Raw genomic sequence first — 26,816 nt, 5'->3', positions numbered from 1 at the left:
GCACACAGCGCTGGCTTCAGGAACCCATTAACTTTGTTTTTCTCCCCAGAACTACTGCCAGGCAGATGGTAAGTTTTGTAGAGCTTCTCCATGTCAGTTGGTGATATTTTTTTACTGTTCCTGTTTGTTTTTTTACTATCCCTGTTTTTTTGACTAAGCTACCTTTTGTGGGTCCCAGAGCTGTGATAAGGTCTTGGTGTCCAGCTCCCCATGGCAAACAGTCTGAGTTCACGCCTTTTGTTCAGGCCCTAGGGGCTACATGTAGGTAAAATTAGTATTTTTGCATTATGAAGTCTGTTCCTATTTGATTTTTACATACTGGTAATGTTTCTGATCATTTGTCTTAGTAACAACTTATCTTATGATTCTAACTAAATTGTTTAATTGATTGTGATTTTATGTTGAAGTCTTACTAAGTTCATGTACAATTTGAGAACATATGAGAGAAATCAACATTTTCCATATTTATATGCTTAGTTTAATGGGTAAAATTATTTAAGTTCTTGGAAAGTTTTCGTTGGTTAAGTCAGACAATAGTGTTACTTAAAATGAAAAGCAAATATATTAATTAGAATCCGGCGGCAACACAGGAGACATAGGTTCAATCCCTGGGTCGGGAAGATCCCTGGCGGAGGAAATGGCAACACTCTATAGTATTCTTGCCTGGGAAATCCCATGGGCAGAGGAGCCTGGTGGGCTATGGTCCATGGGATCACAAAGAGTTGGACATGACTGAGCAACTGAACACACACACAGTTTAACAAGTTAAAGGGAACTTATGTTATTAAAACACTCTTAAAATTAATATTTCGGTGGCTAATATTTTAAATTAGAAAAATAAGGTTTTAAAGTCAAACTTCAAGGGTTTAAGGCCTAGATTTTTAAATTTATTACTTCAATATTGTTGAATATTAACTTCCTAAAGCTAAACTTTGAATAGTCTCTTCTACGGATCCTCTAGATACCAACAGCTCACTGTTTTAGCCAAAGGAATTTAAATCAGAAGACATGTTACAAGAAGCGGCAAGAAAGGTGCAGTGGAGACCACCCAGCCAGGCAGCCAAAATGGTGAAACAAGAGAAGCACTGATGGGGGAGAGAGGGGTGTGAACTATTTATTAGGACCGAGAGGTTCCAGACCACCAGCCACCCACAAACGCACTCTGCTGCCGTCGCAACGCGTGACAGACTGGCTGGCCCAACAGCTGGTCTCATTGGGACGAGCTGCTGGCACATCACTGGCAACCGGGAGAGCTGACCGCTCAAAGGCCAGCCACGTCCACACAGCTCCACAGCACTTCCTCTGACCATCGGCTACATCCCTCTGACTCTATTCTGGTCTCTGCCTTAAAACTGTTTCCTAACATTTATGTCACCAATGTTATTTTCTTAATACAATTTGTGAATAAAGAAAAATGAGTAAAACGTTGCTATTTGGTGCTTTCTTACATGAACAAAGATTTGACAATCCCCCCGCCACCCCCCAAAGCCGGCACAAAAATAGGGAATTGGAGGCTTCCTGGTGCTCAACTCAAACCACCTGAACACACGTGGCCCGAGGCAGCTGGCCGTGGCTCTCCCCTCCTCGGCCCCTCGGCCCCCTCGCCCTCCGGTCACTTGGCCTTCTTGGTGCCCTTCTGGGGCTCCTCTGCCACGCTCCTGGCTTCCTCCTCTGGGATGAACACGCTGACGGTGAAGTCGCTGATCTCCGAGCCATACTTGTTCTTCACGACCAGCCCGTACTTGCCCGAGTCGGATGTCCTGACCCCACTGATGGTGAAGTAGGCCGTCTTGCCAGCCTCGAACTTCAGGTTGCAGTGCTCGTCCGAGGCCAGGAGCTTCTCATTCTTCAGCCAGGACACCTCTGGAGTCGGGTCACCCCACACGATGCACGTGAGGTTAAGCGCCTGCAAAACAGGTGTTAAGTGAGGGGAGGAGATGTATCAGATGTAACACCCACCTTGAGGCATCCTTCTGGGGGTGACCGGATGGAGGACAAGCCTAAACTTGCTGGGCCAGGCTGTGTGCACCTGTGCAAGTTACATTTCAAAATCACATTTGAGGAGGTTTCTCTGGGGCCTTGGTTTTCTGGCTTTGGGAACACTTATGATCAAAACCCCAAGAAGGCATTTGCTTCCAGTTCCCATAAACACACTGAGGCCTTTTGCTCTAAGGTGGCATTTTGGACCCTGTCTCAGTAGAGACATCTCCTCATTGTCATCATCTCCACCTGCTCGCTTTTGCATTTCATTTGTGTCACCAAGCCCAGCAGCAGAAGCCCCACAGCTGCTTCAAAAGTGTGACTCATTTTCATGTCCCGTCTTGCTCACTTGATCTCTCCCCCCAAACCCACTCAAGCTGCTGCAGTTGCAAAGGTGCTCTGCCAAAATGTACTCCTCTTTCCTAATATTTTATTATATTACCATCTGTGCTGAAAGCCTCTTACTTTAAAAGGTCAATGTTTAGATCTATCAAATAATAGATTTCCTTTACCAAATTTTCCCCAGTAGTAACATTTTACAAAACTACAGCAGAAAAGCACAACCAGAAGACAGGCGCTGATACACTAGATTTCCCCTGCATTCTTGTGCTTGTGTGCACTTAGATCTATTCAGCTCTATCACCTGCCCAGGTTTGTGTATCCACCACATCAGTCAGGATATAGAACATTTCCATTCCCACCACGATCCTTCCTGTGGTCCATTTATAACCACACACACCTCCCCACTTCCAAGCCAGTTCCTAACTCCTGGCAACCACTAACCTGTTTTCTGTTTCTCAATTATTATAACTTCCACAGCATTATATAAATAGCATCATACAGGAGGTAACATTTCCAGAGTACCTTTTCCACTGAGCATAATTCCTTGCAGATTCATCCAAGTTACTGCAGGTGTCAACAGTTTGTCTCTTTCTGTTGCTCAGAAGGGTGTCATGGTATGCACATACCTGCAGGGGTCACCTGGGCTGTTTCCAGTTTGGGGCTATTATGAATAAAGCTGCTATGAACATTGTGTGCATGTTTTTATGTGAGCATACATTTTAATCTCTCTGAGATAAATACCCAGGAGTACAGTTGCTGGATGGTATGGTAAATATATATTTCATTACTTTAAGAGATTGCCAAACTGTTTTCCTGAGTAGCTGTATAATTTTAGTCTATATATCCGACAGTTGTGTAGGAGTGATTCAGTCTCTCTGCAGCTTCACCAGCATTTTTTGTTGTCACTGTTTTATATTTTAGTAATTCTGCTGCTGTGTCATATTTCACTATGGTTTTAATTTGTATTCCCCTGATGACCAAAGATGATGAATTTACTTCACATTTTAAGTTCCTTTTTTTTTTTTTAGAATTTTGCATCTGAAGGAATTAATTTTTTTTAATTAATTTATTTTTTATTGAAAGATAATTGATTTACAGAATTTTGCTGTTTTCTGTCAAACCCCAACAGGAATCAGCCATAGGTATACATAATTTTTTAAATTATTTTGGCTGTGCTGGGTCTTCGTTGCTGCGAGTGGGCTTTCTCTAGTTGCAGCACGAAGGGGCTACTCTCTACTTGTGGTGCGTGGGCTTCTCATTGTTGTGGCTTCTCCTGTTGCAGGGCATGGGCTCTAGAGTGTGCGGGCTTCAGTAATTGTGGTACATGGATTTAGTTGCCCTGCAGCATGTGGGATCTTCCTGGACCAGAGATTGAACCTGTGTCCCCTGTAATGGCAGATGTATTCTTAACCACTGGACCACCAGGGAAGTCCTAAATTCCATTCTTGCATTTTTTTCTTACTGAAGTCCAGAAGTTATAAGAAAAAGAGCAGGCTCACCATATACATGGAAAAGAATATCCTTCTATCTGGAAGGGCCTTGTTGCCTTTTCCATAAGAGTATCATTTAGAATTGGGTAGATAGCAAGAAATTTATTTTCTTTCCATAATTAATTAGAACTTCTTATTGAATTATTCTGCAAATGCATTTCAGGAAGAAAAATATGAGTCAAACTATTGCCACTAAGAGAAACTATTACCATTGAAGAAGGGAACAGTAACCCACTCCAGTATTCTTTCCTGGAGAATTCCATGGACAGAGGAGCCTGGCGGGCTACAGTCCATGGGGTCGCAAAGAGTCAGACATGACTGAGTGACTAACACTTTCACTTTCACTTTTTTCAGGGATGAAGAAAGTGAATCCAGGTTACACATGACATTCACTGCTCTTCAGAGAGATTATTATGGAGCTAACAAATATCAGTTTAAAATCAAATGGAAATAAATCAGTTTTCTGCTATGATGGAGCCTATAGAGATTCACAGCATGTTTCCCTTCAAAGATGAGGAATCCCATAGGTCAGCCCACTTTCCACTAGCGTTAGGGGTCACTTCTTTCTTCAATTATGTTTGTCATATAGTTATGATTGAACATTTTCTGCTTCTCCTGATTTTAAAGGGACATCACTTCTGGAAAGAGACTAAGAAGTCTGTGCATGCCACATTAAACAAATGTACATCCTGATGCTTGGCCTACAAAACATCTTCAGATGAGTGGAAAACTGCCTACACTTTGAACATTGTCTGTGGCTATACTGAAGTCAGGCATGAGCAGCCATGGCATATGATTAGATGGTGGGAACCAAGTCTGGGGCATGGGAACACCTTTCCAGTGTGGAAGAAGTGGAGACAGGAGTGCCCCAAACTTACCTTGCCCTCTTGGATGGTGACCACATCGGGGAGGCCACCCACCACCCGGGCGCGATCTGTAAGCACAGGCGTTTCTGGTTAATCACTGAAGCCACCAGCACCAGCCATCACCCGCACAGAGCCACCCAGCGGAACTCATAGCCCTACTTAGTTTCCCTCTCCTTATAGTCATCGTATACCTGCTTTAACTGTGCAAAATAAGCAAATGACCCTGCAATTTCTGAACTTTCATCTCCTTCACACACAGGTGCCTCTATCTGGACCTGAGATCACACCACGATCGGCTCTGTAACCCCGGCAGCTGTTCTCAGCCTGGGCCTCCTGCAGCTCAGTGAGCTTGGCCAGAGGGGGCAGGGCAGAGTGTGGCCTCTTCCATGGGCTCCCCTCTGATTCAGAAAGGCTGCATAAGTGGAGGCTGTGTGCTGGGAGATCTGGAGGCTGGAGAAGACATGGGCTTTTCTTGGGGCCTTCCCTAAAGAGCGTCCCTTTCTCATCTGCCTTTTGCTGCTGATTCCATTGCACGTAACACCACCTGTGGGCCCGACCCACTGCCTGGCCCCCTGTACCACTTTCTGGATGGTGCTAGGTGAGTCATGTCAGTATGGGGACCTCAGTCTCATTATGGGGGTGGGGCTGCATTAAAGCCATGGATATGAAGCTTGTCTACTCTGCTCCCTGGTGTACATGGGATTCATCCTGACTTCCGTGAAGATAGCTTGGCCCTCACCTGTGTTATCGGGTCCACGTGGAAGATTTTGTTTGAATTAAGTGTTCTGTGCAATCATTTAAGAACAGGAATCTAGACAGGCTCTCAGGTCTCTTCCAGCTCTAAGATACTGTGGTCCAGAGACCTCAGGAAGGAGCTCATGGAGCAGAGGGAGGGTCAGGCTTCTTGTCCACAGGAGAATTCAAGAGAGGGGATAGACGGTCAGCAGACAGTCTCACTCCTCCTCCTCCTGGTTCCTGTCCCTGAGTTCAGGACTGACTCTACAACCACAACCTTCAATGGTTTTCAAATTCTGCTCCCCCCCGAGAAAGAGCCTGAATCATCACGATGGTTCATCCGTTATTCCTGGGATCCTGTAGATCCCGGGATTCTATAGACTCCTCTGTGTGTGAAGCACAGTTGAGAGGGGTCGGGAAAGAGCACATTTGTGCAGACACAGGCTTGACCGCTGGGTCAGGGTCACTCAGCCTTACTTGGTCTTTCAGAAAAATGGGACCACTTGTTGGGGGACCAGCTATAGTGATTTACATACCAATCTACAAGTTTCATTAATATTTTTTCTTTTCCTTAACATATTGGCATGGCCAAAAAGCTTGTTCAGATTTTTCCATTACATCTTATGGAAAAATCCCAAAGGAATTGTTTTGGCCAACTCAGTATATACACTTTTCTGACATTGGCTGCCTGCTGCAAGCGATGAACAACCTACTGTGTGATTTGCAGCCCAGAGATTTTTCATGTTGAGGCTGGGAGCCATTCTTACAGTGTAACCTGAGACCTTCTTTTCCAGACAGTCTTACTCAAGAGACTAAAGGACAACACATGCGGAATGCCTAAGGTTTTAAAAATATACATAGAAATGAAAGAAAAGGGAAAAAAAAAAAATGCTTTCACTCTCCTCCGTCTGCAGTAATAATAGAAAAATAAAGTTGCATCTTGAAGCCACACTAGGAATAAACTCAAACGGGTTTACTTACTTTTCTCAGCGATGGCAGCTTGTCTGTGGTTGAGAGAAACGAACAAACATGCAAACAAAGAAGGGTTTTGTTTTAGTGTTACTGTCAAGTAGCCAACCCCGACTGCATTTCTGTTTCTGCCGCTCAGCAAAGCAGCGGGAAGTGCTGCTCCGCCTGCATTTGCCCCAGTTCAGGACCCTCTGCCCCGCTGACTCAGCCGGGGAGGAGCACGGGTCAGAGACAAGGGTGCCCGTGGGGGCATCGTTGGGAAAGGGGGGGACTTACTTCAATCTCTGGAATTCCGCAAAGGCTTCATCGTAGGCTTGAAGAGAAAAAAAGAGAAGTTAGAATTTTCTCACCCAGAACTGGCCACACACAGGGGCCTATGAGAGCTCACAATGTGAGCGCAGTGTAATCAGTCCAGACCTGACGTGGTGGGCTTTGAAGGAGGCTGCACCCGAGCAGTCCCTATGACTCAAAGGCTTAACAAGAGAAGCAAATACTTTCTAGGCAGAAAGCATGAAATAGTGGATTTTAGAAGCTCTCAATTCAGTGAGAAGACTTCAACTCTCAAAACAGAAAAGCAAAGCTTCACTCAGCCAAAGACAGAATGGGATGAAACTGTGCTCAATGTTGTGTGGCAGCCTGGATGGGAGTGGGGTTTGGCGGGGAATGGATACATGCATATGTATTGCTGAATAGCTTCGCTGTTCACCTGGAACTATCACAACATTGTTTGTTAATCGGCTATGTGCTAGTCACTCAGTTGTGTCCAGCTCTTTGTGACCTGTGGATTGTAGCCTACCAGCCTCCTCTGTTCATGGAATTCTCCAGGCATACTGGAGTGGGTTGCCATTCCCTTCTCCTGGGGATCTTCCTGACCCAGGGATTGAAGCCAGGTCTCCTGCATTGCAGTCAAATTCTTTACCATCTGAGCCCCCAGGGAAGCCCCCAGTACAAAATAAAAAGTTTTTTTTTTTTTTTAAAAAGAAGGAATGGGAAGAAAGGTCTGTTTCAAATATGGGTTGGTTCTGTTAAAAATCCTGAGTAACAGAAAAGCTTTCCTCTCATTAAATCATTCTGCACGTCACAGACAGTTAAACACTGTTCTGTGGTCCGGCCCGTCCGTTGGCAATAGATCACAGCATGTGCCAGTGCTGGCCTGAAGCACTGCTTCTCTGCTGTGCAGGAGACAAAATAAAAGACACAGAAACAAAGAAATGAGAGTTCTAAAATAATTTTTTTTCGAGCCTACAGAGTAAGGGACTTTGAAGATGTCAGGCAAAAATACAGCTTCATTTTTGAATCTTTCTCACCTGGTCTTTAAGTTCCCCTGAGGTCTGGGAATTGTAACATTTTACGTCTAGAAAATATGTACATAAAACCAGTCTGCCCCCTTTTATAGATGGGAAAAATCAGCACAAAGCCAGGCTTACAGGCTGTGGAGGTGGACAGCTGGGCTAAACAGGCTACTTAGGGCTGCTCTTCTTGCTCACATCACACACGGAGACAGCCTGGCTGAGCTAGTGTGTTTCCTGCAGGGGACCATGCTGGTCAGACAACCTAAGGCCTCTTGTTTGAGAGGGATTTGAGAGTTGGGTAGTTAAACGAGCTTCAGTGGGCAGAGAGTAAAAGCAAATCTAAATAAGTTTTGAGTGGGATGAACTGGGAGAGTAGCATTGACATACGTACACCACCCAGGGTAAAATAGCCAGTGGGGACCTGCTATAAAGTACAGGAAGCCTCCATCCTTTTAAAAAAAGCCCACATCTTCCACAGTTGATGCTTTTGAATCCCGATGCTGGAGAAGACTCTTGAGAGACCCTTGGACAGCAAGGAGATCAAACCAGTCAATCTTAAAGGAAAGCAACCCTGAATATTCACTGGAAGTACTGATGCTGAAGCTGAAGCTCCAATGCTTTAGCCACTTGATGCAAAGAGCTGACTCATTAGAAAAGACCCTGATGCTGGGAAAGACTGAGGGCAGTAGGAGAAGAGGGTGACAGAGGATGACATGATTGGATGGCATCACCGACTCAATGGACATGAGTTTGAGCAAACTCTGGGAGGTGGTGAAGGACAGGGAAGCCAGGCATACTGCAGTCCATGGGGTCACAAAGAGTTGGGCACAACTTAGCAACTGAACAACAGCAACAGCAATCTCCACTTTAGGTTCTAACCTGCAGAGCACCCGTTTACCTTGTCCAGAAAGGTCCACCATCTTCTGGTGTCCGGTTTTACCGTCAAAGAGCTCCATCACGTACTTGCCCTTGTCGTTGGGGGTGGGCTCGTTGATTTGCAGCCAAATCTGTTCTCCGGTGACCCCACTCTTAACTCTATCTGAGTACTTAATAGCAGTCCCACTGTTTTGATCAAAAGGAAACCTTGTTATCAGTGGCTTTCATCCAGAGCTTACCTTTACTTTGGCTTGTATTGAAGGTCTTATCATCAAGTTTTACAGACTTTCAAAATAACATGAGATCCTCACATGCTCTTCTGCTTCAGAGACATTATGGGCCCTGAATCACAGAACAAGGATTCCAAGGCCTGGGGTGGTGGGGTCTGGCAGTGTGCACACTGATCTCCCAATAGTGGTCTTGGACTCAGATTGCAGCACCAGTACTTCTCAGGGGTATTAATTATCTTTGTTTCTGCTTGGTTTTATTTGTAGGACTAATCTTTAAACAGAAAAGGCCAAACTCCACATATTATTACTGCACGTCTCACACAGATGGTCTATGGCTATAAATGGGGTTTTTACAGACTAGTTAAAAACAGATCTAAGGAGGTTCATCTGTGGCTGATATCTATTGACACATGTGGTTACAAAGCTATTTAAGACAAATGTAAATATGTGCTCAGTAGTCAGGCCAAGAATAAATGAGAAGCAGAGTTGCTGTCAAAATGAATGAGGCACCTACTCTGACCCTGGATGTGTGTCTCCTCCTATTCTGTAGCTGGTCATATGCAGACCCACACATCATCTTCTTTACAAGACAAATACATAGCAAATAGAGCCCTTGGATCTGACAGTCTAGAAACACTACTGTTAAAGATGAAATATGAGAAGAAAGGTGGAAGTAGTGTACTCTCAGGGGCTTCCCTGGTGGCTCAGATGGTATAGAATCTGCCTGCAACACAGGAGATCCAGGTTCAATCCCTGAGTCAGGAAGATCCCCTGGGGAAGAGAATGGCAGCCCATTCCAGTATTCTTGCCTAGAGAATTCCATGGACAGAGGAGCCTGATGGGCTACAGTCCTTGGAGCTGCAAAAAGTCAGACACAACTGAGCAATTAACACACACACACAATGTACTCTCAATGATGTTAAACTCTATGAAAAGTTCATAAACATGTGAGGAAATAGAAAAAAATAAGTTGTAGCTATAGATCTTCCTCGGAGAAGGCAATGGCACCCCACTCCAGTACTCTTGCCTGGAAAATCCATGGACAGAGGAGCCAGGTAGGCTGCAGTTCATGGGGTCGCTAAGAGTCGGACATGACTGAGCGACTTCACTTGTACTTTTCACTTTCATGCATTGTAGAAGGAAATGGCAACCCCAGGGATCCAACCTGGGTCTCCCTCCTGCATTGCAGGCAGATTCTTTACAATCTGAGCCACCAGGGAAGACCAAGAAAAAATAAGGTAGTATACAAAACTACTTTTTTACAGCAACAATTATGCATGGAGAAAAGACTGGAAGTTTCCTCAAAATGTTCATACTGTGGCTAGGAAAGCCATGGGTGGTATATTATAAACTCTTTCTAATTTTAGTATGATGGTAAATATATTTTCTAAAACAAACATGTATTATGTTTGGGGTTGTAATAAATAAAATGAACTTAAAAAAAAATGTCCATCAGAAATTTCAGATTTCAAATAAATATTCAGCATTTTTCTTATATACCACATTCTTTAAAAGATATTAAAATTAAAGTGTCATAAAACATAGGGTAAACGAACCCATCTGTACCCATAGACTTTAGCCTGAGCAATATATATGTATGTGTCCTAAAGAGTTAGAAAGGCAGACAGTTCTCTGCTTTGCTGTGGTAAATCTTGAGTTCTTTAATCTCTGGCTAACATGCATAATGGGCTTCCCCATGGCACAATGGTAAAGAATCTGCCTGTCAATGCAGGAGATGCAAGAGATATGCACTTGATCCCTGGGTCTGTAAGATCCCCTGGAGAACAGAATGGCAACCTGCTCCAGTATTCTTGCCTGGAAAGTTCCATGGACAGAACCTGGTGGAATACAGTCCACAAGATCGCATAATAGTACCTTACATCTGTAAAGCATGTCACGGTTTTCAAAGTGTGATTAATTCTCTTATTGAGTCCATCAGTGTTATGAGTTAGAACAGGTATTACTGCTTCTATTTTATATGAGGGAAACCTGAGTTTCAGAAAATTAGATGACTTGCCTAAGATCCAAGGGAAGAGAGGAGCAAAGTCAAGATCCAAACCCATTTTAAGGGTTTTTTTTTTCATCACACCACATACTTACATAAACACAGGGAGAACAATCGGTCCTTGGTTCCTGAGCCTTTTACAGTCACACGTCTGTGTGCACACAAAACACTCATGTAGCTGGCATACCAAACGATGTACAAAGCTTATGCCTTACTAGTCTGACAGCAGTTTCCTTAAAACCCAATGTTCTAATTTTGGGGAACATGTAATTCTATTAGAGATGATGTAAAGCCTTTTGATTCAATTAATCTATCTTCTCTTATTCTTCAGACGGATATATTAGAATGCCCTAGATGTCACAGAGGAATTTCCTAGAATCTGATCTATTTTACCTCACAATCACTTTCCTAAAATGTATTCTGTGAGAAATAGAACAAAGGAATGAAACTCCAGGCATTCAAAGTGGAATTTTACTTGTTTTCATTTTTTTAAAAAGAATTCAGGAAATCAATAGTAATAACAATAAACCTAACAAAATTCTGTTCTGCATAAAAGTAAAGTCATTTTCAAGAAAACACAAATGAATGCTTCATAGGACCCAGTTCTGGTGAAATGTTCAATCTAGACGTTTAATGAAACTTGAATCCAGAGTAGTGCTGTGATGGAGGAGCTCTGGAGCCAGGCTTCCTGGGTTCAGCCCTTCACTTACCACAGAGTTGATGACCTCAGGCAAGTCACCTCCCAGAGACTGAGCTTCCTAGTAATTAAAGTGAGAAGTACCCATCTCACAGAGTTTGAATATTAAATGATTTCATACCTCTAAAGGGCTTGGAGCAGTGCCCAGCATATTGTAAATGTCCACTGAGAAACGGACTATTCTTGCCATATTAGTAAACAAGGAAGTCACGCCATGAGTGATCACAGCCCCTCAAATGTGAATTTCTGAGCCCAGAGGGCACCCAGGAAGGAGAACAATAACTGGGATCAATACCATGAGGCTGCAACCACTCCCTACAGGTGAGCCCTGAGGGGCTCAGGATGTGAAAAATGCAAGATACTGCCCCCAGATAGCTGAGATACATATGAAAGGAATGATTTCAGTAAGCCCAGACTTGCACCTTCCCATATAGAGAAAAGTACTAAATTCCTTAACTTGAGGTATCTGGTTTTCTTAAATTTACAAAAATACTTTTGATGTTCAGACTACTTTCCCTTTGTTGCAGACATCTATGTAACCTGACTCCTCCCCCCACCTCCTCAGAACAGTTCTCTCAGGGCTACTTGAGAAGCTGCCTCCCAGGCTTAAGTCCTAAAAATTTGCACCAAATAAAACATAACTCTCAACTTTTAGGTTGTGACTTTTTTTTAAGTCAACACCACTGAAGGGAAGCTCTAAGTAAACACTGTTGTTTGACTCCTCCCAGGGACCCACAGTGACCTTCTGCTCTGCAGGGCACCCAAGGATTTCGGGAATGAGTGTCCACTGCACCCCAAGAGTGGATGAAGGTGGATGTGCCTTACTGGTTTCTGGGGCAGCCTGCTGGCCTCTCTCAGCTCAGGAAATGTCAGTGAAGCACAGAGGTCAAGGATCCTCTCAATGGTGTCAATGGGAGGCCTGGTTTGACTAAGAAACCTACTTCAGGCCTTGGAATCCCCAAGGAGAACTTGAATGAAATCCCTCCACAATTGCACAAAGGAAGCCTGGGATTAGAATGGATCTTCAGGCTCAATCTAGTTCAAATACACATTCCCAAAGTCATCTTGAGATGTCCAAAGCCTTCTGAGGAAACACGCTAATGCCCCACTATGCCAACTGCTACAATGACAATGATGATAAAATCAGGCACCGCTTTGGATCAGGCTTCTGGGGTCAATGAGCTTTAAGTCACACAACAGGAAACTTGGTGCAGCCTGCTGCAATTTTGTCCAGAGCACAGCATAGGTTAGGTGTGCTTGGAAAGACCAGATAAGAACCTGGCAAAGCGTGATTGTGTGGAGGTGGAGGTAATGTTACAGAGGCATCTACAAATTGCGATTTGAGAAGGGGGTGACAGAGCATGAGATGGTTGGATGGCATCACCGACTCAATGACAGAGTTTGAGCAAACTCTGGGAGATAGTGGAGGACAGAGGAACCTGGCGTGCTGCACTCCACGGGGTTGCAAAGAGTCAGACACAACTGAGCGACTGAACAACAACAGATCACAGAGACAGATGCTCCAAGCCATGACTGGCCTCACCATGTCCATGCTAAGGGAGAGTGCTAACCTCACACTGAAGGGACGGCCTGGATGTTTCTGTCCTACACTTCTCAACATCAGACCTGAGGAGTAAGCAGACTTCTTTCCTGAGTGCAACAGAGGGCTGTTGTCTGCCCCAGTCCTTCCTCTGAGTGGAAAAAGGACTTCTACACAGCAGTTAGGTTTTTATTCACTTACTTGTGGGACCAGTTAACTTTCAGATCATCCACGTAGTAAGTAACAAAAGAGTATAGCCGGATGCCCTCAGCTGTGCTCTGGATCTTCAGATCTGTTGCAGACAGAGCTGCAAGAAGAAAACACGTATTTAACACACCTGTAAGCCCATCCCAGTCTTCCCAGGTGGCTCAGTGGTAAAGAATTTCCCTGCCAATGCAGGAGACACAGGTTTGATCCCTGAGAAGGGAAGATCCCCTGGAGAAGGAAATGGCAACCCACTCCAGTATTCTTGCCTGGAGAAGTCCATGGACAGAGGAGCCTGAGGTGCTACAGTCCATGGGGTCGCAAAGAATCAGACATGACTGAACAAAACCAAGCCCACCCCAGAGAATAAGGAAGTATTGCCTTGTGAGAACTTACCTATTGTTTTACATACTTCACTCATTAGCTCTTTAAAGGCTGTGGAAAGAGATTCATAAAGCTTTAGCATAAACATGCTCAATGTCAAGTTCAATCTCACACAATTAGTCACATACGCTCTCAAAAGCATCCTGTCACAAGATGGACTTATTGACCAATTGGCAATACAAGCTCAAAGAACTCAATTGTTATCAAGTTTTAAAAGATCTCTGCTCCTATTTTGATATTTTTGTTCCCTCAAATTCTTTGTAAACTGTCACCATATTTACATTCTAGAGAAAGAGCCACCGTGAGAATCCCAGGAATATTTTTTGCTTTAGAATTCCCTTCTTCCTAAGTCCCAGGAAGGCTTCATTTACCTTAGAGGAAGTTTTCTTATCTGTGGTATCAATTCACGGTGAATTAACCATCTGAGTTCCCTGATAGTTCTCACCCTAATTAATGCTTTTTGCCAATAAACAAAAAGCACATTTAGTCCTGCCTCCACCAAGAGTGGGAAGGCAAAATCGAAGTCAGACTTCTGCTGTTCGTCAGCAATGTTGTTAAAGATCTTGCTCGGGAACAAAACTGGAAATGTGGGCGTCCCATGTAGGTTTTCTTTATCATGATATAATTGTCATCAGAGGCCTTGGGAAAATGGAAATTGTTTTCTTGCTCTGCTACTAACTGAGAGGCTTTGCGTTCCATGTATAACCTTTCCTGCCACCTTTAAAATACTGGACTATTTTGAGACATGCTTTTCATGGTAGTATTTGATCCTGAAACAGTCTTCATAGGTTTGAAACAAAAATGATGATTGATATTGAAAACAGATTTCTAGTGGATTGTCGACTATACATTCTCTGAGGATCAAAACTACATTTCTGACTTGAAAGGAAGACTAAAAGTGAAGTTTTTGTTTTTTAATAAAATTCGCTCTGCTGTAATGGCAATTAAAACGAAACCTATGGACAAAAGACGAGCATGACTTTAATCACCCAGCTCAGTCTCACTTAGAATTCTGGTCACTGCTGTATGGAACACACGGAATGGACCCTGGTGGACTGACCTTCATCCACAAGCTTCAGTCTGCTCTTATCTTTTCCTCTGTCGTCTTTCAGGACAACTTCATAAATACCAGCATCTTTCTTGGAAAACTAAGGGGAGAAGAGATACACCAGATTGCAGCTTGTTGTAGCCTCAGGATATGGCATTTGCATTTTTCAGGGCCCATGATTTATAGAACTGCCATCAAAACACACTGAACAAGCATTCAGCCATGTGAGCAATGACCAGTTCCCAGAGGGACTATCCATCAAAACTGGCTAGCCAGCAGCCCCGAGTTTTCACCCTCTAAGGTGACAATTGACTTGAGGCTTAAAGTCCTCACCCTTTGCTCTGCCTTCATTTTAAAAACTAATGAGCACATGTATTTGAAAGGCAGCTTCTTTTAGACAAAAAGTAAATAAAAACCTATACAGAAATAAATACTATGTCTGATTGTCTCTGTACCTTTAGGGAACCAGTTGAAGCTGAAGAGCAAACAAAGAACAATTGGCTTAACTGCCCTGCCACTCACCCATCTATGAGAAAAACTAGCTCAGAGAGGCAAGAGTTGTGTGTCCTGCCAACACTGTTTGGATGTCTGACAAACCCTCACTTATCACAAAGTGAGAGAAGCTTTGTGTCTTTACTGCTTGCTTTTTGGGTGACGTCAGGGCAAGGATCTATGCCCAGGGCAAAGGAACACATAATCTAGTCTCTGTATTTTGGAAGAACATGGGGTACAGAAGTAATACGCTACATTTTATATTTATAGTCACCTACCTCTGTTATAAGGAGGGTACATATGCCATCCTTAAAGTCATGCTTTTCATCCACTGAAATCTCCCTATCATCTTTGTACCATACAATACTAGTCTCTTTCTTAATATTCGCCACCTAGGAGAAAAAGAGTAGTTATACTTCTCAAGATAAAGGAATGCTATTCTTATGAAATTAAATAATTCTTAATGCAGCATTGGATATAAGAAAAAGTAAAGATTTCAAGAGAAATCAACTGAAAGCTGTTTTAACTGTTAGAGTTTAGAATAAAATAGATACAAAAGAATAAAAGTAAATCAATAGCATCTTTATTTCCAGCAGAAAAAAACAGACTTTAAAATCATCTCGTGGACAAGAAAGCATGAAAGAAAGTGAAAGTGAAGTCGCTCAGTCATGTCCAACTCTTTGTGACCCCGTGGACTGTAGCCCACCAGGTTCCTCCGTCCATGGGATTCTCCAGGCAAGAATATTGGAGTGGGTTGCCATTTCCTTCTCCAGAAGAAAGCACAGAAGCATACAAACTAACATACAGACTTAAGTAAAATAGAAAAATTTGAAATCCGAAGGAAGACAAATCCCATTAGATTAAAATAATAGTCTGTGTCACAAAAACAAATGACTTTATCAAGGTATCAGAAATGTAGAAGCCCCTATCTATAGCTAACTACTTTTGTAAGATAAATGAAGCTTTGCAAATAAATGCGAAGGGGAAATACGGTTAAGAAATCTTTTAAATTAAATATTTTTCCAATTTTATTGAGATATAATTGACATAATATTGCATATGTCTAGTGTATACAACATAATGATTTGATATACGCATTTTTGCAAAATGATTGCTGCAGTAAGTTTAGTTAGCATCCATCAAGTATGGTTTAATAAATTAGTCGCTTAGCAATTTTTAGGAAATTCATTTAAATCCTATATCCATACATCATCTCACAAATTTCAAATGGGCTAAATGACTTCATATGCTTAAAGGGATCTTAAGCTTTATCTATGATGTTAGAATTTTTTATGAGGGAGAGTATATTCATGTATTTCTTGTATAATTAAGACTGTATGAAAAAGTAAAGACTTCATACAAATCAAGAAAACAATTTCAGGGACTTCCCTGGTGGTCCAGTGATTAAGAACCCATCTTCCAATGCAGGGGATGCAGGTTTGATCCCTGGTTGAGGAACTAAGATCCCACGTGCTGCAAAGTGCGGGGCAGCAGGTGTAGGGGGAGGGCTAATGAGGGATAAGCAGGCAGCGCACGAGCCTTTTTGGGGGCAGTGAAAATATTCCGTATGATACAATAATGATGGATACAGGTTTTTATATGTTTGTGCAAACTCACAGAGTGAACCAGAATGTAAACTATGGACTTTGGATGATGATGTGTCCATGTGGGTTCATCAGTTGTAACACTTGTACCATTTTGGTGGGCACGTTGATAATGAAGGAGGCTATGCACGTATAGGGACAATGCTAAGTGGGAAATCTGTGTACCTTTCCCTTAAATTTTGCCCTGAACCTAAAACTGCTTTTTTTAAAAAAAGTCTGTTTTTATTAACTAGGGCATGTGTGATGAATTAAAACAATCATCTTGACTTTCCATATTTTTATATTGTTTTATATTATTTTAAATATTTCTTACCAACCAACGATTACAGTAACATTCAACACTAAGGGCATATCACTTATCATTTTGGTGCAAATGATGAGAGATAAGAGGAGATAGAATGGAGGAGATAAGAAATTGATTTTCCTTTTCTTCTCACATTCTATTTTATCTTTATTCTCTTTGTACCAAATTATTAAAAATTTATTTACTTCTTACCTTGCATTTTAATAGTACATTACATTCACCAGTCACTTCCCAGCTCAAATACTCAGCGAAATGTGGACCTATAAAATTTTAATGACATCAGCAATCAGCAATGTTAATCATGAATGCAAAACTCCAAACTCATTCTTAAGTTCTAAGTTGATTTATGTTTAAAGTGAAATTTTTTAAATTAAAGATTTAGTTTTAAAATATTTTAAAATGTGTAATATTTTAATCATTTGTAACGATAAATATTTTCAATTACTTTTATTTATCAGGACATTATTAACAAAGCAATAATATTCATTTTAGTTTGTTATGGAAATAACCTTAGAATATTTTGTTCAAGAAACTGAAGATTTTCTCTTTATTTACTGCCTACTTTTACCTTGTTTCCTGATCCATTCTTGACGCTGGAATTCGGCTTCTTTCTGGAGCTTTTTATAAACTGAAAATCGAAAAACAAAGAAATATGAAATAGAGTTGGGCGGTAAAAGTGTACATGCCAGTCACTGTGCTAAGTTATTTACATTCATTATTATAACATGCACATCAGACCACCCTATTTGTTTTCATTATTCATAGATGAAAAAGGCTTAGGAAGGCTAAGAAACTTGTTCAAGGTCATGAAGTCAGGAAACAGTCAAATAGCTTTAGCTACTGCAAATGTAGAGACCTGGCCAGCGTTTCCATTGCTTTATTAAATACTACATTTTAAATCTTGGTGATTTCCACACTGGCTTATAACAGCTGCCATACAACCAAGTTGTAATGGATGATTAAGTGATCTGACATGCTCTCTCATGCATATTTTTCTTCTTCATTTAAGTAATTTAAAGCAGGTACACATTACAAGAGAGTTTCATAGTTTCTGAGACATAATACAGTCTGGGTTGTACTATAGTATCCTTCACTGGAGAATTTTAGTAATAACTACTTGTTTATACATGAGATAATTTAAGTGCAGTCTTGCCTGTGGGCCAGTGATAACTTTGGTGTCCTTTTAAATTAACTTTTCATTTCTAGGAAATAAAGTACTATGGAAAGTATTAGCTATAAATTGCACTTTGAACACTGGAATCCAATCAAGAAATAATTCCTGCTTCTCCCACATGACTACTTTCCTGTGGTGGGGTATTTACATTGAAGGAAGTAGCAAAGGCTTTCAGATAATGTTCCACAGAACTCTCACCATCTCCAATGAGAACAAGGGTAGAATGGCCAGTTGCTCTTCCGTCCTGAATCTGGAAGGTATATGTGCCTTCATCCTCATCCTGTAGCTTTTCCATAAACATTTCAATTATACCTGTGTTTCGGTCAATATGCATCTTATATTTCTTCAGTGTGAAAAGGAAAAGAGAGGAAATATGTGAGATAGATAGGATGATAACAAGCCATGTAAAATAAACACACAAACTCCAAAGTATCATAATCTAATAAAATTCCTTGTTAACACTTTTTTAATGAGCAGTTTCAAAATCCTGATTCCAGAAAAATCAAAATATGTGGAATCTCTGACCTTGACCAGAATTGATTATTAAAAGTCTGACATTTTCTTTTTTAAATATAACTAAAGTTTCATTACCCCAAATCACAAAATGTTATCAAAAAGTTGTTTTTAGATCCCCATTTTACTTGGGTAATATGATACAATCGATCTATATTTCCTTTCTCATTTCCCACTTGTGAAATGATTTAAACCTCCCACCCCACGTTCAGTGGTTTTTATTACAACTTATCTGCATTCTAATAGGGCATTCCCAGCCCTATTAGACATCCTTTAACAATATGTTTAAAAATCTAAAACGTATAAAACCCACCGGCCCTTCAAAAATCTCCTTTTCGTTAAATATGAAGTTGACTTTGGCATTGGCAGACAGCTTCTCAGCCTGCATCCAGAACCGGACCTGGCCTTTCTCCAAAATTTCTACTGCCAATTCTGATTTAACTGGGACCGCTGTGAAAAATAAAATAAGAGATGTAATTATATTGATTGATGACCAATTGTATGGTATAGATTTTTTCAACAAGTGGAAAACAATAGAAGTAGTGACATGGCACCTTGTTCTTGTGAAGTGGAGGGAGTGTGAAGTTTTCACTGTAGGAAAACTTGCTATGAAGGGACAGTAGAACTGGGTTCTCATCCTGACCATCACAGATGTCGTACTAAAAATGACGGAGATGGCCTTACCTCCTAGGGTCACTCAGCTAACCTTTGTGACTTTCTACGGTTAGCTTTGGTTAGGATTCAGTTCAGTTTAGTTCAGTCGCTCAGTTGGGTTCAACTCTTTGCGACCCCATGGACTGCAGCATGCCAGGCCTCCCTGTCCATCACCAACTCCCACAGTTTACTCAAACTCATGTCCATTGAGTCGGTGATGCCATCCAACCATCTCAACCTCTGTTGTCCCCTTCTCCTTCCCCTTCAATCTTTCCCAGCATCAGGGTCTTTTCCAATGAGTCAGTTCTTCACATCAGGTGGCCAAAGTATTGAAGTTTCAGCTTCAGCATCAGTCCTTCCAATGAATACTCAGGACCGATTTCCTTTAGGATGGACTGGTTGGATCTCCTTGCAGTCCAAGGGACTCTCAACAGTCTTCTCCAACACCACAGTTTAAAACCATCAGTTCTTCAGTGCTCAGCTTTCTTTATAGTCCAACTCTCACATCCATACATGACTACTGGAAAAACCATAGCCTTGACTAGACAGACCTTTGTTGGCAAAGTAATGTCTCTGCTTTTTAATATGCTATCTAGGTTGGTCATAACTTTTCTTCCAAGGAGCAAGTGTCTTTTAATTTCATGGCTGTAGTCACCATCTGCAGTGATTTTGGAGCCCAAAAAAATAAAGTCTGTCACTATTTCCATTGTTTTCCCATCTATTTGCCATGAAGTGATGGGACCAGATGTCATGATCTTAGTTTTCTGAATGTTGAGTTTTAAGCCAATTTTTTCACTCTTCTCTTTCACTTTCATCAAGAGGCTCTTTAGTTCTTCTTCGATTTCTGCCATAAGGGTGGTGTCTTCTGCATATCTGAGGTTATTGATATTTCTCCTGGAAATATTGATTCCAGCTTGTGCTTCATCCAGCACAGCGTTCTCATGATGTTCTCTGCATACAAGTTAAATAAGCAGGGCAACAATATACAGCCTTGACATACTCCTTTTCCTATTTGGAACCAGTCTGTTGTTTCATGTCCAGTTCTAACTGTTGCTTCCTGACGGGCATGTAGGTTTCTCAAGAGGCAGGTCAGGTGATGTGGTATTCCCATCTCTTAAAGAATTTTCCCCATCTTGTTGTGATCCACAGAGTCAAAGGCTTTGGAGTAGTCAATAAAGTAGAAGTAGATGTTTTTCTGGAACTCTCTTGCTTTTTTTGATGATCCAACAGATGTTGGCAATTTGATCTCTGGTTCCTCTGCCTTTTTAAAATCCAGCTTGAACATCTGTAAGTTCACGGTTCATGTATTGCTGAAGCCTGGCTTGGAGAATTTTGAGCATTACTTTACTAGCATGTGAGATGAGTGCAATTGTGTGGTAGTTTGAGCATTTTGAGCATTCTTTGGCATTGCCTTTCTTTGGGATTAAAATGAAAACTGATCTTTTCCAGTCCTGTGGCCACTGCTGAGTTTTCCAAATTTGCTGACATATTGAGTACAGCACTTTCACAGCATCATCTTTTAAGATTTGAAATAGCTCAACTGGAATTCCATCACCTCCACTAGCTTTGTTCATAGTGATGCTTCCTAAGGCCCACTTGACTACAAATTCCAGGATGTCTGGCTCTAGGTGAGTGATCATACCATCGTGATTACCTGGTATGGTTAGGATTATTTAGGGACAATATCAGTGTGATGAAGACTCCAGAACTGTTCCCTGTAGGGCAAGGTCAGCTGCTAATGAATTGTGATGGCAGGCAGTTCATTTTCCATCTCTGGGCCTTACCTGCCTCCTCTGTAAATGGATGGAATTGAACCAAATGTCCTCATTGGCCAAGATATTTTCCTGCTCAAACATGCAATGATTTAATTACAGTATATAATTATATATACTTTCCTCAAAATATTTGGAAAAGAGTTAAGTTTTATTTTTTCAACAATGTAACTCAATTTGGAGGTTCTTTATGCTGTTTAAGAAATGAATCTTAAGAAAGAATTTATTTTGCTACATATGTAAGATGAACTAGCTTGTCATTTAAAGTCTATCCATCCCAATGGTATACCAGTTCGTTTAAGTTCTTAGATTAAGCAAAATTTTTCAGATGCAAATAAGCAAGTCACGATCAAGAAGCTATATTAAAATAAAGTATGGTTTACTGCACATAGAAAGTAAGGAACTATAAAATATCTCAATAAACTGTGGAAAATTCTGAAAGAGATGGGAATACCAGACCACCTGACCTGCCTCTTGAGAAACCTATATGCAGATTCAGGAAGCAACAGTTAGAACTGGACATGGAACTAAAGACTGGTTCCAAATCAGGAAAGGAGTATGTCAAGGCTGTATATTGTCACCCTGCTTATTTAACCTGTATGCGGAGAACATCATGAGAAACGCTGGGCTGGATAAAGTACAAGCTGGAATCAAGATTGCTGGGAGAAATCTCAATAACCTCAGATATGCAGACCCTTATGGCAGAAAGTGAAGAAGAACTAAAAAGCCTCTTGATCAAAGTGAAAGAGGAGAGTGAAAAAGTTGGCTTAAAGCTCAACATTCAGAAAACTAAGATCATGGCATCTGGTCCCATCACTTCATAGGAAATAGATGGGGAAACAGCAGAAACAGTGTCAAACTTTATTTTTTTGGGCTCCAAAATCACTGCAAATGGTGATTTCAGCCATGAAATTAAAAGACACTTACTCCTTGGAAGAAAAGTTATGACCAACCTAGACAGCATATTCAAAAGTGGAGACATTACTTTGCCAACAAAGGTCCATCTAGTCAAGGCTATGTTTTTTCCACTGGTCATGTATGGATGTGAGAGTTGGACTGTGAAGAAAGCTGAGCGCCAAAGAATTGATGCTTTTGAACTGTGGTACTGGACAAGACTGCTGAGAGTCCTTTGGACTGCAAGGAGATCCAACCAATCCATTCTAAAGGAGATCAGTCCTGGGTGTTCTTTGGAAGGACTGATGCTAAAGCTGAAACTCCAATACTTTGGTCACCTATGCAAAGAGTTGACTCATTGGAAAAGACTCTGATGCTGGGAGGGATTGGGGGCAGGAGGAGAAGGGGACGACAGAGGATGAGATGGCTGGATGGCATCACTGACTCGATGGCCGTGAGTTTGAGTGAACTCTGGGAGTTGGTGATGGACAGGGAGGCCTGGCGTGCTGTGATTCATGGGGTCGCAAAGAATTGGTCACAACTGAGCGACTGAACTAAACTGAACTGATAAAATATCTCTGATTTACACCTGTATATCTTAAGCCATTTGAACATGAATGAAATTTTTAAAAAGTTGGCTGACATCTCTCAATATCAGCTTCTGAATTTCTTGTAACTTGAAAATGTTCTCTACAAAGACTTCTCCAGCCAAAAGATCTATATCAGAGGTGATTCCTAGACATGCTTTCTGGAAAAGCATGATTGTTTCTCAAAGTTTTCTAGTCCTTCACTTTTATCAGGGAAAACCACCCTTTGCTTTCTCTCAACTATTCTTAAACACATCTCAAAATTTAAAGATACGTTTAAATTCTTGAACATATCTTAAAATTTTAGCATATGCTATGTTTTAAATTATAAGTAATTATAAGCTTGGTATAAGATTTACCAGATGGACGTTAATATTTCTTTATATTTATAGCAAAACTATCCTTTTCTTTTTTAATTTTATGTTTTAGTTGATTAACAATGCTGTGGTAATTTCAGGTGTATAGTAAAGTGATTCAGTTATACATATACATGACTCTATTCTTTTTCAAATACTTCTCTCATTTAGGTTGCTACATAACATTGAGAAGAGTTCCCTGTGCTATACACTAGGACCTGTTGGTTATTCATTTTAAATATAGCAGTGTGTACACATCAATCCCAAGCTAACTATCCCTCCACCCTCTCCCCCAACTATGTTTGTTCTCTAAGTCTGTGAGTCTGTTTCTATTTTGTAAACAAGTTTATTGCATCATTTCTCTAAAACTACCCTTTTTAAGCTTGAAGGATGCCTTTCCTTTGCACATTCCATACTCATGTGAACGTCAGTTGTAGAGTCATTCTGTGCAGAGCTGGAAAGGAGGCTCAGACATCATCTACTGTGGGTTTCCCCTGCGGCCAGAGATGGGCTCTGATGTCACACCTCGATTGAGCACAGTTACCTCCTCCTGAAACCCTGTGTTCTTCACCTGCTGACATGGCTATTACCTGCCTCACAGGCCACCAAGAGTGCTTATGCTACCAGAATGCAGGGAGCCAGTGCAAATAACCACTGGTGCTCAAGAAAGGCGCATTCTCTTTATCCCCTGATTTTACTAATGACAAAACTCAGGAGAGCTTAGTAACATAACCAGGTGGCAGAGCTGAGATCAGGGTTCTTCCCTCTACTTAGTGATCTCTTGGTCCCGGCCATCCACTCTGAAGAACACTAGTGGTTTTCCAGCAAGAACAGATCAAGAACAGATCAAGAACAGACCCCAGGGTGGTGAGAGCAGGGGCTAAGCCTTCTCCCTATTCCCAGGAGCAGGACGCTCCTGCTTGCTGCAAGTAAGTCTCAAGGGGAGTAGAGAGTAGAGTCTCTTCCAGAGAAGTGTCATCTCATTCCAGGGACTCTCATACACGAGTGATGCAGTTACGAAGAGGCCCAGTGTGTGGGGGTGGGTGGCAGGGACACGCTCTCCTGGAAGCCTCCAGAGCCCTTAATGCTGACTGCCCTGAGTAATACAGACACCATCTGGGGAGCACGGGCTGCCAAGGTTCACTGGGCAGGTGCACACACAGAAACAGTCCATGCCCTGGTTAGTGTCAGACCACCCGGGTATCTGCCGTGTCCTTTTGGTCTAGTTACTTAACCCCTCTGAGCCTCACTTTCTTCATCTCTAAAATTAGATCACCACAGTACTTAGTGACCCTTTTAAGGTCACTGAGGAGTTTAAATAACACATTCCATTTAAGCACCCTATGAACAGCATGTAAATAGGTACTCTGTAAGAGTGGCTATTAATATTTTGGTGACTCTTCCTCCAGTTGTTTAAACAACACCCTATAACCACCAATTGTAAAATATATTTACACCTAAGAGGACATACCAAATGGATATAATTTGTGTGTATGTGCTTGTGCATATCTGCACACGTGGAGCATATATACAAATGTACATATACAAGTGGGACAATAACCAGTGTCTACAAATAAAAAAAATATTATGCAGACTTTGTTTTTTTTACATGAAAGTGGATTTTTTTAGAAAGACACACATTCCACAGACAGAATGCAGTTCATCTCAAAAGGCAAGAGGCATGCAGGACATTGCTGATACTGAAATATATCTTCCCTCCCCCACATACCATGAATATATATATGTGTATATTTTATATATATATATATATACATACACAGATATATATTCAATACACTGACTTTCTACACTGCAATTTAGTATCATAACTGGCAAGACAGGCTAGGTTATTTTCTATTTTTAGCTTTATATATATATTTTTTTCCTTCTGCTCAGCCCTAAATTTCCTTAGGCTCTTTTCTCTGGCAGTTAATTTGCTCCAGCAAAATATCTGTTATTTGTAGGCTTAAGGCATATGTTTAGTGGTTTTCAAAATATTTTTGAAAACAGCTTAAAATAGAATTTACTGCATCCTGGAATAAAGGGACACTACACGCTTTATTACACTCTGAAAGGAATGAGACCATTTAAGACCTTACAAAATCTCAAGAAGATGACTTAATTATGCATCAACATATACTAAGAAAAAGTGGATATAAATTGAGAAATTGGATATGCTGCTTTGACCCTGTTATCACATCTCTGAAGACATTCACGTAGTGACCTGCCTGATCCAACAGCAATGAAAGGAACTGAAGCTGTGATACTTAAACGCTACTTCAAGGGGCTCACAGAAGCTCCCTTTGGTTGGGAGAGTTATGCTTTCACGTCCGAGTTTGTAATGCATCCTTGGGTTTTCTCTGAGCTGACCCAAAACACCACACTTGGTATCTAATAGAAGGGTCCCTGAGTGTGCTGCTCCCCTCTCTCTTACAGCCAGCAACCAGTGTTGACGCTCATGTAGAATAAAATATCTCAGCATAAATGACAGGGACAGCAGGCAGTTACTACCTGCAAGTCCATATGATCACTGGACTGCAGGGAGCCTGGGCGCCTCCAGTTCTATGGTAACACCCTAACTTCTCTCCTCTCCATCCTTTAAGCTAAATGTAAATATTGTTAGGAGCAGCTGTTGCCTAGACACTTGGTCAATGTTTACTGCCTGACTAACTAGATTAGTGGGTGCTGCTCTTTCTGTTTTGCATGATAGACAGTGGGAGCGTTCACAGGCTCCAGCTGTGCTGGGCACCGTGACTCGCTCTTCCATTCCCCCGCCTCACAGCACAGGGAACAGAAAGGGAGGATATATGTACAGTTGGCAGACAACTCTTCTGCAAGTGGGTTTGTCTTGATCACTGCTCTGTTTCAGTAAGTATTTATATTTTCCCTAAAGAGTTCAAGGATCAGTGCCCTGTTGATTGTCTCTCACAGTGCCTCTATATGATGGGGGCTGTTAATGATTATAATAGCCATTCCTGGAAAAGAAACCAAGACCTTGGGGAAGTTGGGGTGAGTTGCTCAGGTTCACAGAGCAAAGAGAGTCCAGGCCAACCTCTACTCTTACAATTTAAAAAGAAATAGCTTTTAAGACACCATTCATGGTATTACTTTTCCAGTTTTACGGTGAATAAGCTTACAGAAGAGAAGTGGTTCTCCCCTGGAATTCAGAAAGCCTGCGTCCAGCACCCTCACCCCACAGGCACCCCACTGTGCTCTGCCGAATAAAGCTGGTTTTGCAAACGTTCCAGCTGAAGCCAGTAGTCACCAGCATCCAGCCACACCACGAAGCACGTCATGTATTCTTTGGGAATGTGAAGAGGTCAGACAACTGGTTTTAGAGCTTTGTTTTTTAATCACAGCTCTGCTGAGAATTTCAGGAAAGCTGGATGTCCTCTCCCTAGAAATGTGCAAACATACAACTTACAACGTTTTGCCTATAGTTTGGGGTCAGGTTATGGTTTCCTGGGTCCCTGAAACTCCTGTATTAGTGAAGAAGTTTTATCTTAGGGATTAAGGAAGGAAGACAAAATTTCTGAATTAAAAGAATGAGTGATGCTATCACTCTGTTTTTTCAGAGTGTAACTTTTCAGATGCTTCACTGTTTTGGCCAGTGGGTACCAATGTTAAGAGATCCAACCAGGTCAGTGGAACTTTCCAAGTATTGTTTCAGACTTCTCTCTTCTCTTGGGTGTCAACTGTGGAAATTAATCTTTTATGTAGAGGGTGCTTCATTGAAGGGTTTGATGATAGTTCAGAGAGATTCTTACTCTGATCAAGGCATCTTTACCTTATTTTCCAGGAATTTAAA

At 41.5% G+C, this 26,816-nt stretch overlaps 1 protein-coding gene across 2 annotated transcripts in view; it reads right to left on the bottom strand.

The window, feature by feature from the left end:
- Positions 1–455: 455 nt before the first annotated feature.
- The window catches only part of MYOM1 (myomesin 1), a 121,593-nt gene continuing 95,232 nt past the window's right edge, over positions 456–26,816 (bottom strand). For both annotated transcript variants that reach the window (XM_006071064.4, XM_044934795.2), the window contains 13 exons: positions 19,059–19,195; positions 18,431–18,575; positions 17,627–17,686; positions 17,251–17,318; positions 15,429–15,542; positions 14,671–14,758; positions 13,623–13,661; positions 13,224–13,329; positions 8,573–8,736; positions 6,659–6,695; positions 6,395–6,417; positions 4,691–4,746; positions 456–1,906 (listed from right to left, as the gene is read on the bottom strand). In XM_006071064.4, coding sequence (XP_006071126.3) covers positions 1,613–1,906; positions 4,691–4,746; positions 6,395–6,417; positions 6,659–6,695; positions 8,573–8,736; positions 13,224–13,329; positions 13,623–13,661; positions 14,671–14,758; positions 15,429–15,542; positions 17,251–17,318; positions 17,627–17,686; positions 18,431–18,575; positions 19,059–19,195 — 1,331 coding nt within the window. In that variant the 3' untranslated portion in view covers positions 456–1,612. The remainder of the gene's footprint in view (positions 1,907–4,690; positions 4,747–6,394; positions 6,418–6,658; positions 6,696–8,572; positions 8,737–13,223; positions 13,330–13,622; positions 13,662–14,670; positions 14,759–15,428; positions 15,543–17,250; positions 17,319–17,626; positions 17,687–18,430; positions 18,576–19,058; positions 19,196–26,816) is intronic.

The sequence above is a fragment of the Bubalus bubalis genome, chromosome 22 (assembly GCF_019923935.1).
Source record: "Bubalus bubalis isolate 160015118507 breed Murrah chromosome 22, NDDB_SH_1, whole genome shotgun sequence".
In the NCBI taxonomy this organism is placed as follows: domain Eukaryota; kingdom Metazoa; phylum Chordata; class Mammalia; order Artiodactyla; family Bovidae; genus Bubalus; species Bubalus bubalis.
Note: the sequence above shows the minus strand (reverse complement) of the source record. Positions and strands in the feature narration are given on the sequence as shown.